Source organism: Podarcis filfolensis, assembly GCF_964270895.1.
Source record: "Podarcis filfolensis genome assembly, chromosome: 2".
Lineage (NCBI taxonomy): Eukaryota > Metazoa > Chordata > Lepidosauria > Squamata > Lacertidae > Podarcis > Podarcis filfolensis.
The window spans coordinates 104029780-104042089 of NC_139605.1; the positions used below are offsets into that span (position 1 = coordinate 104029780).

The 12310-nt window shown below is 47.3% G+C and overlaps 1 protein-coding gene and 1 long non-coding RNA gene across 20 annotated transcripts in view; one reads left to right on the forward strand and one right to left on the reverse strand.

Moving 5' to 3' along the window:
- LOC310755762 overlaps positions 1-12310 on the forward strand; it is a 1619227-nt gene that overhangs the window by 322634 nt on the left and 1284283 nt on the right. The gene's annotated exons all lie outside the window — the stretch shown is intronic.
- The window catches only part of ITGA7 (integrin subunit alpha 7), a 96902-nt gene continuing 87479 nt past the window's right edge, over positions 2888-12310 (reverse strand). For 12 of the 19 annotated variants that reach the window (XM_083598592.1, XM_083598587.1, XM_083598576.1 and 9 more), the window contains 6 exons: positions 12065-12241; positions 10454-10555; positions 10145-10258; positions 9177-9275; positions 7897-8022; positions 2888-5495 (listed from right to left, as the gene is read on the reverse strand). In XM_083598592.1, the coding sequence (XP_083454718.1) occupies positions 5316-5495; positions 7897-8022; positions 9177-9275; positions 10145-10258; positions 10454-10555; positions 12065-12241 (798 nt within the window). In that variant the 3' untranslated portion in view covers positions 2888-5315. Of the gene's footprint in view, positions 5496-7106; positions 7258-7896; positions 8023-9176; positions 9276-10144; positions 10259-10453; positions 10556-12064; positions 12242-12310 lie in introns of all 19 variants that reach the window. The other 7 variants (XM_083598591.1, XM_083598589.1, XM_083598586.1 and 4 more) reach the window with 2 other exon arrangements.

Here is a 12310-nt window from a genome sequence, read left to right on the forward strand (position 1 = left end):
GCATATTTTCTGACTGCTGTATGGAAAAGCACATGACTGACCTTTGAAGAGTTTTGTAAGTAAACCATTATATAATTTATCAAACATGCTAGGGAAGTGGGATACTTTGGAAATAACTACAGTGGTACCTCGGGTTACATACACTTCAGGTTACATACGCTTCAGGTTACAGACTCCACTAACCCAGAAATAGTGCTTCAGGTTAAGAACTTCGCTTCAGGATGAGAACAGAAATCGTGCTCTGGTGGCGCGGCGGCAGCGGGAGGCCCCATTAGCTAAAGTGGTGCTTCAGGTTAAGAACAGTTTCTGGTTAAGAACGGACCTCCGGAACAAATTAAGTAAACCTGGGGTACCACCGTATTAAAGGGGACATTTTGGAACTCACTGGAAAGGGCACGTTTTGAAGGTTTTACAGCTTATATTTCCACACTTTTCTTGGCTCCATGTTTTGCCATGTTAGAACTCTGCTGGGGTTTTCTCACCAGAGTACTTGCCGCAGACTTGGGTCGTAGTTTCCAAGAATTTCCAACACATTCTTGGTTGGACCAGCTTATGGTTTGTCTGAAGAAGGAAACCTCTTGCATTTGCACTGAGTCATGATTTGATATAGCATTATGTCGCAACTGCACCTCAAAATCTTTCACCAGGGCAGCTCACACAGTACTTTTCTTTGTGTATATGTAACGTATGTTAAGCATTAATTAAGAATGTAAAGTGAGAATATGTATATATGCAGTGTTATTTTTCTAGAAAAAGAGGTGCTGGAGCTCACCATGAACGTCTCTCTTGTTCTCTTAGAATGGCAATGGTGCCCACCTGAGAAGTCAGAAGCTGAGCGCTAGTGAGCTCAAGCTGAAAAATAGTCCTGAATATACGCGAGTGGCGCTGTGGGTTAAACCACAGAGCCTAGGACTTGCCGATCAGAAGGTCGGCGGTTCGAATCCCCGCGATGGGGTGAGCTCCCGTTGCTCGGTCCCTGCTCCTGCCAACCTAGCAGTTCGAAAGCACGTCAAAAGTACAAGTAGATAAATAGGTACCGCTACCGCGGGAAGGTAAACGGCGTTTCCATGCGCTGCTCTGGTTCACCAGAAGTGGCTTAGTCACGCTGGCCACATGACCCAGAAGCTGTACGCCGGCTCCCTCGGCCAATAAAGCGAGATGAGCGCCGCAACCCCAGAGTCGGCCACGACTGGACCTAATGGTCAGGGGTCCCTTTACCTTTATAAGACTTTTTTAAACAAGATTTTTTAAAATTGCTGTAACTCACCCTGTCTCTCTAGGCAGACGGGGCTGTACATTAAATATAAGCTTTGTTTACATCTTGTCCATATGTTGCTGTGAATTAGTCTTGGTCACATTTGCTTTTTCATAGCTTCCTCTAGGCTTGCTGCCATTAAATCTTCCTCAATCCCCACCCACTCTTCCTGTTAAATGATTATTACAGTCTCCTTCTGCTAGAATAAAGTTTTCACAATATTCCAGAAAGTAGAGCCAGAGAATAAGCAGGTCATTTTTGCAATTAACAGCTATATAGGATTGTATTAACGACCTGGAACTTTATTTATTTATTGTCATGTGCACTAAAGGGCCAGATCTGTCAATAACTACAACCACCAGTTACACTTTCAGCAGCACTTTCTGGAGCACTTAGGTGAGCATGTTGCCTTTCTGAGGCAAATAAACAGAGGGAAATTGAGGTCCTTATAGGCGCACACTGCAATGGTTTGTTCATTTGTGAAATAGTTCACATTTTTACACAGGGGAAGCAAACCTGGTGCCCATCGAATGTGGAGGACTCCCAACTCCCATCAGCCTTAGCTAAAAGTAAGGGATTATGGGAGCTGTAGTCCAAAACCCCCTATAAGGTACCCTATTATAAAAGATCTGGGTACCTACAGAGGAAGTGCCAAAATCAGGATAACTGAGGTTTTTGAATCGGTTCCTTCAAGTTCCTCAGTTGCTCCATCTGCCTAATTGATCTGCCTCCTGCACACCCAGCCCCAAGTCATGCATGGACAGTAAATTTGCTCTCTCTGCCATATGCTGTGCTGATGTTACCATGTGAACTAATTTTATTTATGGCTAAACTCCTCAGTGCAGTTGTTGTGGTTTCAATAGCGTCTTCTGCTGCATGTTTTGGAAACAAATGGTGTATCTGTTTGGGGTGGAATAGGCTGTTATGCAGAGACCCTTCCAATTCCTGGATCCAGCAAATGGTTCCATTAAGACAAATTGGTAGGCCCCCTCCCTTAACTGTCTGGTAGTTAGAAAGACAAAGACCCTTGTTCAGAGCTGGAAGCAACAGACGACAGAGAGACAGAGAGACAGAGAGACAGAGAGAGAGAGAGAGAGAGAGAGAGAGAGAGAGCAATGCTTGATTTCTGTTTGAATCCAAGGCTCCAGCTATGGGAGATCCAAGGCCTTCTTGGGAGTGTGAATGCTGTGAGCCCCTCCATCGTAGCTGTTGTGTTTTGGCATAAAATGCAGTTGTTTGAGAGCATGACAAGGAAAAATAAACAACCCAAGTGTGCCTACAGCCTTTCCTCAGTGTCCCTTGCAACTGAATGTCACCCTGAGGGATTTCTGTCCAGATATGTTATTAAGAAATTTCATGCTTAATGTATTACACTTCATCAGCAGGAGGCTGGTTTTCAATCCGCAGGTGCCTTCTGTGTTTTTCAAGCAGCGTTATCCAGATACCACGCAGGAGGTTGTGTTTGGGAGTTTCCCTTCTTTTCTGCTTAGCCCAAGTCGGGGAGTTGTGTTGCTTTTATCAGCCAGGCATTTCCATTTTGCTGCCAACCTACTGAGAAATGCAACATAAACCCACTGCAAACGAGACCCTGATCACAGCAGTCATTTAACAGCAAAGAGGTTTGCAGCACAATAAAGATTACCAGATTTATTGCGTGGCATAAACTGGAGTGTGGACTGGAGACCTTATGCTTCGGTGGATCTGTAGTCTTTTCAGATGCCATAGTCCTTTGTCGTTTCTACTTCACTAACTCTGGCCTCCCTTCCAAAAGCCATTTAACAGTGGGTTGAATGGGTTTGCTGCAAGGTCTTGCTTTTATGAGTTTCAGTAAAGAGGTGGAAAGTTCTTGCCCTGCTTTTCCCACACCTTATTCTACCCACTGGTGATTCTGGTCACATCCACACGCCCTACACTTAAAGCACTCTTTATACCACTTTAACAGTCGCGGAGAATCCTGGGAACGGTAGTTTTGTTATTTTACAATCAGCAATCACAAAAAGGTAGATCTGAAAGCAATGGCCGCCTGCAAATTGTCACCATTTGCGTCTGACGAGAGATTGGAAGGGACAGTCCTTCCCGCAAAATTCAGATTAGTATTAACATTCCCCCCCCCCCGCCCCGACCTTGGAAAAGGCACAGCTTGTTGGAAAGCATGGAGTTGAATGTAGGAGCTAAGGGAACCAGTAAAAAAAGGGTTATAGGCACCTGTTCTTCCTGAAGAGTGGTCAGAAGGGGTTCTAGAGCAGTGAACCCTTTTAGTAAGGATACTGGGACGCCAGTGTCTCCTATACCCACCAACCTCTGATACTTTATGATTTAAAGAAATCCATCTTCTTCCTGCATTAAACATCTACGTCAACAGTGTGGTTCAACAGATCAGACCCTCCAAGTGTCCCTATTTTCCAGGGAGACCCCTGATTTAGAAACCATCCCAGTTTCTGATTTGATCCCGGAATGTCCCACTTTTCCTTAGGGTGTCCCTGTTTTCACTGGAGAAGTGTTGGAGGGTTATCCAACCCCCCAAGCTATCAGAAGGCAATCCTGTATAGGGAAGGTTTTTTTTTTAAAAAAAGTTTCATTATGTTTTTATGTATGTTGGAAGCTGCCCCGAGTGCCTGGGGCAACCCAGTAAGAAGTGTGGGTGGGCTATAAATTATGGAATGGGACGTCCCTATTTTCATCGGAGAAATGTTGGAGGGTGTGGTAGAGAAGGGTAGGGGGCTTGACCCTGGCTGCCATTTTTATCATCCAAAATTTCAGTGACATTTTCAATAAGGGCTGTGAAGTATTCTGCTTATCCTGCTCACCATTCTCACACTACCCTAGCGAGGCAGGTCACTGCATACCAATGTTACAAAGAAGGAACTGTTGGAAAAGAGGCAGGGGAGTTGTCTAGGCCACCAAGGAAGGAGGTTTTGTGTGTGTGTGTAAGCACGCATGTGTGACAACCCAACTGAAGTTGCCACTGCCATATGGTGACCAAGGAAGAGAGTGAAGGGGCTGGGAGGTATCCTTCTGCATTCATCGTGTGGCACAATTTTTTAAAATGTTTTTCCTGCAGGCCCTGCCCTTGCCACTTTGCCCCCTACCCAGGCTGTGGTTATTAGCATATGATTAAGACTGGCATTGATATCCTTCCAGAATGGCAATAGCCTTCCTTGTTTTTGGAGAAAGCTGCAAACCATACCAGGGAGCCACCAACGTTATTGAAGAACTTCTGTTATTACACCAGCGATGGAGAACATGTGGTTCTCTAGATGTTGCTGGACTACAATTCCCAATCATCCCACACCATTTTGGCCGCACTGGTTGGGATTAATGGGAGCTTGAGTCTAACATCATATGGAAGGCTGCAGGTTATTCACTCCTGCACTAAAGCAAGTTGTCTCAAACCCAACCTAGTTCTCAACTTCAGGCATCAAGGCTCTCCAATATTAGTTAGACAAAATAAATTACAAAAAGCTAGCATGAAGAAAGTGATCTTGCTCAAGAAGGGGGAATCTCTCGTCTTCTTCACCAGGGGTGGTTGGGGGTGGGTTTTTTTTGGCTTTGAACCCTTCTAACACACCCAAGGAATCCAGGTTCTTCTCTTTCCCAAAGAATCGGGTCTTGTAGCAAATGTATGCCCCATTTGCAGCGGGGTAGACAGTGATAGATGCTATTCCAACTCTCAGCAGCAAAATACAAAGTTCTGTTCCCAGCAGATAACGCTTTAGGAAACTAGAAATAGAGGGTTCCTCCTACTGCTGGTTCAGTTTTCTGCATCGGCTGCTGCCCAGCTTTGCAAGGAAAAGCAGAATACCAGAAAAAAATATCCTTAGCAACCTTTGGCCTTGCAGAATCTGTCACCATAACCTCCATGGTTAAGCACGTGTCCCCCTGAATCTCTGCTGAATCCCCACAAGAAAGGGGCAGTCCAGTGTCCGCAGATCTTCCAGAGAGGAGAGCAGGCAAGGAACCCTACTATCAACCAGGCTGGTGCCAACACAAAGGTTTATCCAGTAGCAGCTCTCTCTGCCAATCAGAAGCATGCCACAGGGAGGCCAGGGCAGGGATGTATCTAGGCCGAGACAGGAACGTGACCATCGCCCTCCGCATTCCAGTTAGTGACCCAGTCCTTCTTGGTAATGGTGCCCGTCTTCTCCTCCCGGAAAAGCTGGCGCTCCTGGTGAGGAATCTTGACTGCGTGATACTGCGGCACCTTGTCTTCATGGTAGCGGGCACGTTTGAAGAAGCCAAGCTGGGGAAGAAGAAGCCACAATATTCAATCTATGAAAGTAATGAACAGATTCCCCAATGGAACAGCTGGAAGGCAGGGCAGGATGCCTGCTGTTTTGCCATCAACCCATGGGCTGCATCCAACAGCTGTAACCAGCAGTGATGATGTATGTTCCCATGGGTCCTCTCCAGACCCCGTTCTTCATCCCCTGGGATGGAGCCTGCTCACCACACGCCATGCATCGGGAAGACATAGCCTATTAGCATGCACTTTTTGACACTCACAAACACTTGTGAGGATTCATTCATCAGGGCACTCTCACCCCCTTGCAGCCGTCTATAGATTTCCCCTCCTGTGTGCATTTGCTAGCTGATTACTGAAAAGCGTCTTGCACTTTTGCACCACATCCAGGGGGAGGTTTACCATATTCTGGGCTTGTAGGGTGGAATCTGTGCCCCTCCAAATGTCATTGAACTACTACTCTTATCATTCCTGGCCCTCTGTCATGCTGGCTAGCATTGGTGGAAGAAAGTGTCCCATCAACATCTGGTGAGTCACAGGTTCCCCAACGCTACTACAGCACAAGAAATATTCTGGACAAAGGCAGATACTCCGTCAGTCCTAATGGGAAGCCAGGCGTTTTGGCAGGACACATCCTGTCAGCTGTGGTAGCTTGCAGGGATGGAGGAGATAAAACAAGACCAGGTAGAGGGACCTGCATGTCTAGACACTGGAGGTTCAGAAGTGCTGAATTAGGGTATCTGTTCCCATAAAGTAAAACCATCTGGGTGGGCCCCTGTTGTGACATAGTTTCTAATCTTTGGCACATTCACACACAAACCCGGTATCAGCTCCACGATCTGAGAGTTAGGTGGGATCAGGGACAGGATGTCCTCAGTGGTCCTGCCTACTCCTTGTTGTCACTGCTGTCCATCCACTTGCCCTCCCACTTTGGGCCCAGTGCATCCAGAGAGAGAGAGAGGAGGCAGCAGCTCCTTGTCCTTGCCACTAGCTGCTGACTTACTTAGAACAAGCAATGCTGCTAAGGAGAACATGCAGTAGAGCCGGGGGGCTTCAGGGATTTGCAGTGGGTTTGGGGCCTCATTGGGTGCCCAGCAATGCCATCCAGGCACCAGCTATCTTAACTAGCCCGAGGATTTTGTAGACTGTCATCTGCACTTGTGAGCATATACCTGAGTAGCAGCTAAGTACTTCACACTCCTGCTTTTTTTGCATGCACGCACCCAACTCTCAAGGCATTTGCAGAATTATATTCTGCTACACACTCACACACCGTCATTTCCAACAGCATTTAGGCTTTTGGTGCTAGTGCTTCCTGAAGTCCTTGACTATCCGTGGATTATTTCATGGCTATGTATTGTTAACAGTCAACATCCTTGCAACCCACCAAGAAATCCACATGCACAACATAATGGTAATCACTCTTGTATGTTACGATCTGCAAAATCCTCCACACACACACTCCCGGGTGCACTGAGGGCATACTTGGAAGTCCACTGGCCTGCTGTTTGCTTGCACATGCACTAATATTTTTAGTGAGCTCACATTAAGAGCACTCCATCACTTGTTATTCCCATTCCCACATCTGTGCCCTCACTCCTACACACGTACAAGCAGGGGGTCAGTCAGGTGGCGAGGCCGGGCATTACCGCTAGGCCTCCATGGCCTGCCTATCGGCATCAGACGGCTGTATGGCCAGCCGAGCCCGGTAATAGTTCGTGGAGTATTTCGATTCCCGGCTTGTCCTCTTGAAGAAGCCGCACTGGGAGCGAGGAGAAGTATGAATGGCGTTATCAGCTTTGCATATGACCTGTCTCCAGGGATGGGGTCTAAAGGCCTGAACAGCAGCAACAGGATGGCATCCTAAGACTCATCTGTGTTCATGGGTACCACTCAAGCGAACTCCATCTCCCATCATTCTCCACAGGGTAGAGGCTTTAGGTTCCCTGCCACCAGGCAGTTAACTTCAAAATGTAAATCCCATCTGATACAGTCCAATTGTTTTGAAAGAATGTGACCTCGGGGCTCTGCGGCTGTGGGGAATGGCCTCTAGGGGTTGGACATTTGTTGCAATGGGAATAATCTCCAAGGGTCTTTATCAAGGCAATTATTTGCAAGAATGGACCTTTGTTGTCCAGATTCAAATTTTAGTGTGATGAAGTAAACTGGAACCACCTTGTAAACTCTGCTCCAGCATCACAGAATCGTAGAATTGTAGAGCTGGAAGGGACCCCGAGGGTCATCTAGTCCAACCCCCTGCAATACAGGAATCTCAGCTAAAGCATCTATGGCAGATGGCCATCCAACCTCCAAGGAAGGAGAGCCCACAACCCCTGGAAGAGGGGCAAAGCCCCACAGAACCATCCTGGTCACCGCTGCCCCTTTCTCCAGGCCAGCTCACCTTCCATAGGATGGAGACGATCAGCCCCAGCACTAGGATCCCAGCTAGTACCGCAATGAGGATGATCCACCAAGGCACGCCTCGTGCCACGGCTACGCTGGGATCCAAGTAGACCATCACTGGGATCTGGGGGGGAAAGCAAGGTTGCAGAAAGTGAGAGAGCAAACCAAAATGTGGTGAAGAATGGCAGCCTGAGCCACTGCTCAGCTCAGCTGTAAAACCACCTCCCTCTCCAAGGAACAAGCACCAACATCACTGGCACTGTCTGAAACAAAAGACTGGGATCAAACTAAGGGTGCTTACAGACTGGTAGTCTCTTTGGACAGTCTGCTACTGCTATTTGCATAGGGAGGAGGTTCAGTCTGCATGGCATCCCATGCCAATACTGTTAGCAACACTCTGGGCTATGTGCATAAAAGCCCATATCTGATTTAAAAGGCTGGTTTTCTTGGACAGTATCTCGCTCCTCATTTTCGTATCCTTCCCCTCTCCCTTTTTAAATGGGCATTGCATATTTTACTGGGACAGGGAGAAGTGGAACTGCCGCCGAGACCACATAACACCGGTCTTGAAAGACCTACACTGGCTCCCAGCACGTTTCCAAGCACAATTCAAAGTGTTGGTGCTGACCTTTAAAGCCCTAAATGGCCTCAGCCCAGTATACCTGAAGGAGCGTCTCCACCTCCATCGTTCTGCCCGGACACTGAGGTCCAGTGCCGAGGGCCTTCTGGCGGTTCCCTTGCTGCGAGAAACCAAATTACAGGGAACCAGGCAGAGGGCCTTCTCGGTAGTGGCACCCTCCCTGTGGAATGCCCTCCCACCAGATGTCAAAGAGAAAAACAACTACTGTACCAGACTTTTAGAAGACATCTGAAGGCAGCCCTGTTTAGGGAAGCTTTTAATGTTTAATAGACTATTGTATTATAATATTCTGTTGGAAGCCGCCCAGAGTGGCCGGGGAAACCCAGCCAGATGGGCGGGGTATAAATAATAATATAAATAAATAAATCATCATCATCATCATCATCATATCATTTCAGTTAAGATTCCTCTTCTCTCTGACCTGGCAGCAGCAATGGGGGGGGGGGGCGGGGACAGTGAGAAAGGCATAACTGTAGAAATCATTTATTCATTTATTAAATTTGTACGCTGCTCTTCGCCCAAAGATCACAGGGCAGTTCACAACCTAAAGATACAAACTGTCCTTGGCTGCAAAGTATTTCAGATTGTGCAAGGAAAATAACAAGGGGCAAATGAGCTAAGCCGTGAGGCTCCGGTACCTGCGCCGTGGCATCCTTCAGAACCAGGTTGCGGATGGTAGATTTCACGGTGATGCTGGCTCGAACGATCACTTCCACCGATGTCGTGTCATAGTACTCCTAACGGCAAAAGGGAAGAGAGCTCAGAACAACCAAAAGTCATAGAATCATAGGACGGTAGAGTTGGAAGGGACCCTGAGTGCCATCTAACCCAACCGCCTGCAATGCAGGAATCTTTTGCCCAATGCTCAAACCCATGGCCCTGAGATTAAGAGTCCCCTGCGCTACCAACAGAGTTATCCCAGGGAATGGACAAGCCTGCAGTTTGGATACTGAAAACCAAGGCCGTGGGTATTGCAAGGGTTCCCTTGCGTCCGATGCATGCCTTCATTTTAGGTTCTAAATGGCCCTTTTAAGTGGAACTCTCTCATCTAGGATTGCAAGCAATTACCGCTGTGAGCCAAGCCACACAATTCATGGAGGTACTCCCCAAAACATATTATTTGTGACCTGAAATTAGCTGGGCAGGGAGAAGTCCTTAATTTGCGCAGTCTACCCCAGAGGTTTTTTAAGGGGCGTGGGTGGCGCTGTGGGTTAAACCACAGAGCCTAGGACTTGCCAATCAGAAGGACGGCAGTTCGAATCCCGACGACGGGGTGAGCTCCCGTTGCTCGGTCCCTGCTCCTGCCAACCTACCAGTTCGAAAGCACGTCAAAAGTGCAAGTAGATAAATAGGTACTGCTCTGGCGGGAAGGTAAATGGCGTTTCCGTGCGCTGTTCTGGTTCACCACAAGCAGCTTAGTCATGCTGGCCACATGACCCAGAAGCTGTACGCTGGCTCCCTCGGCCAATAAAGCGAGATGAGTGCCGCAACCCCAGTCGGTCACGACTGGACCTAATGGTCAGGGGTCCCTTTATCTCTACCTTTACCCCAGAGGTTTACACATATTGCTGTTCATCTAATATCCAGCAGGAGGAGCCCAACTAACCTCTAGGAAGGTGCTGTTCCAGAGACGGCCCCAGATGCTGAGCACAGCTGAACGGTCAAAGCTGTAGAGAGGACACTGGAAAAGCTGGCAATGAGCAGTGCCCACAGCACAGTCCTGAAGTATGAGGCAAAGAGTAATCAAGTATTTTAGTACCAGTCGGTTTGCCAGAAATTATATCCTACACATCAGAGATCCATCAAAACCCAGGTGTTTAAGATTGTTGTTTAATGAAAAACGGGTTAAGAAACAGCTAAATTTGAGTGGAGGGCCGGCAGACGTAATGCTTTCAATGTGAAAAATCTCACTCACCAACGTGACATTTTTTTGCTTTCCCCAATAAGTCAGTGGCTGGTTGGCAGGCACCTCAGGCGGCTCCGCCTCTCGCTTCTTCCTACCCTGGTGAAGAGGCTCCTGAAGAAAAGAGCAAGGGATTGGGGACACTTCAGAAACATGTCATTTTCTGATCACAAACCAAAAACTGGTCCTCACCGCTGCCTCAAGCAGGCAACCGATTTGCAGGCAACTGTTGAGGATCCATTAAACACACACACCAGACACAAGGCAGAAAAAAACCACCAGCAAACTGATACACACATAAATTGATGAATTGGACCATGGGTAGGCAAACTAAGGCCTGGGGGCCAGAACCGGCCCAATCACCTTCTAAATCCGGCCCACGGACGGTCCGGGAATCAGCATATTTTTACATGAGTAGAATGTGTGCTTTTATTTAAAATGCATCTCTGGGTTATTTGTGGGGCATAGGAATTCATTCGTTATTACCGTATTTTTCGCTCTATAAGACGCACCAGACCACAAGACGCACCTAGTTTTTGGAGGAGGAAAACAAGAAAAAAAAATATTCTGAATCTCAGAAGCCAGAACAGCAAGAGGGATCGCTGCGCAGTGAAAGCAGCAATCCCTCTTGCTGTTCTGGCTTCTGGGATAGCTGCGCAGCCTGCATTCACTCCATAAGACACACACACATTTCCCCTTACTTTTTAGGAAGGAAAAAGTGAGTCTTATAGAGCAAAAAATATGGTATTTTTTCAAAATATAGTCCGGCCCCCCACAAGGTCTAAGGGACAGTAGATTGGCCCCCTGCTGAAAAAGTTTGCTGACCCCTGATAGATTAACATTAGGTCTGTGCTTTTGAATTAGGAAGAATGTGAAACAAAGTCAGCCCTATGCTTTCGCACGGCCAACTGCGCCCAGAAGATGGGGCTTTTGAACAGAGGTGATTAGAACCTGACCGTGTCTTGGTATGGGAAACCGCATAAAACAAATCCTTGTGGACAGGGAATGATCTGTGATTTAACCAGTTAACAAATCTTCGTTGATTGGGAGAGGAAGCAATCCTAGCCCCTCCTCTCCCACCATGTTAGTTGCTGGAGGGAGTTAGGCTATGGCAGAGTTGTCTGTCCACTGGTCTCCTAAGAACAGATGAGTGGCTAGTGGCACATCTACTTTGCATCCACCTGCCGGTTGTGTATACGACGCAGAGAACAACAAAAACCAGGAACTGTGCACTTCGTATCAATGCAAAAACAAAAAACCACATCTCTTTCTACAGATAAATTTCCCACCCAGGAAGGCAGAAATAACTGCAAAAAAAGAATGGGCAATGTTTGAACATCCCTAGGAGAAATCATGAATACACAATATTAATTGTGCTTTCACTATTACAAACAGCAGGTATTTATTAAGAACCTGGCAGCAGTGGGAGGACCTGACTACTATTTTTATGTTCATCATAAAAACGACAAATGAACCTTAAAAAAACAACCCCATGGCAACTAGAACCAGAATCAAAGACATATCTGCCTGGAAGAGAGGAGATGAGTGCTATCATCAACTGTTATCATCAACATTACCTGCTTATCATGCAACCCCTGTTTGTCAAGTTCTCACAGCACCTACCAGAGCCAGACTGAGTGAGTTGGGTTTTGGGCTGCAGATCGCGCGATGCTGAGGCTGGGTCGATAGCTCCAGCTTCAGTGGGTAGAGGAGCCACTTTCCATTTGCGATTTCATGGGGCCACATGACGTTGAGGAAGGCTGAGCCCAGCGTATTCAGGGACTGGCCTTGGTTTGAGACCTGGTGTGTGGACAGAGAGGGACAAGCTGTTTTGGAGGAGAATGAAAAGGAAACTGGGTGCCGAAGGGA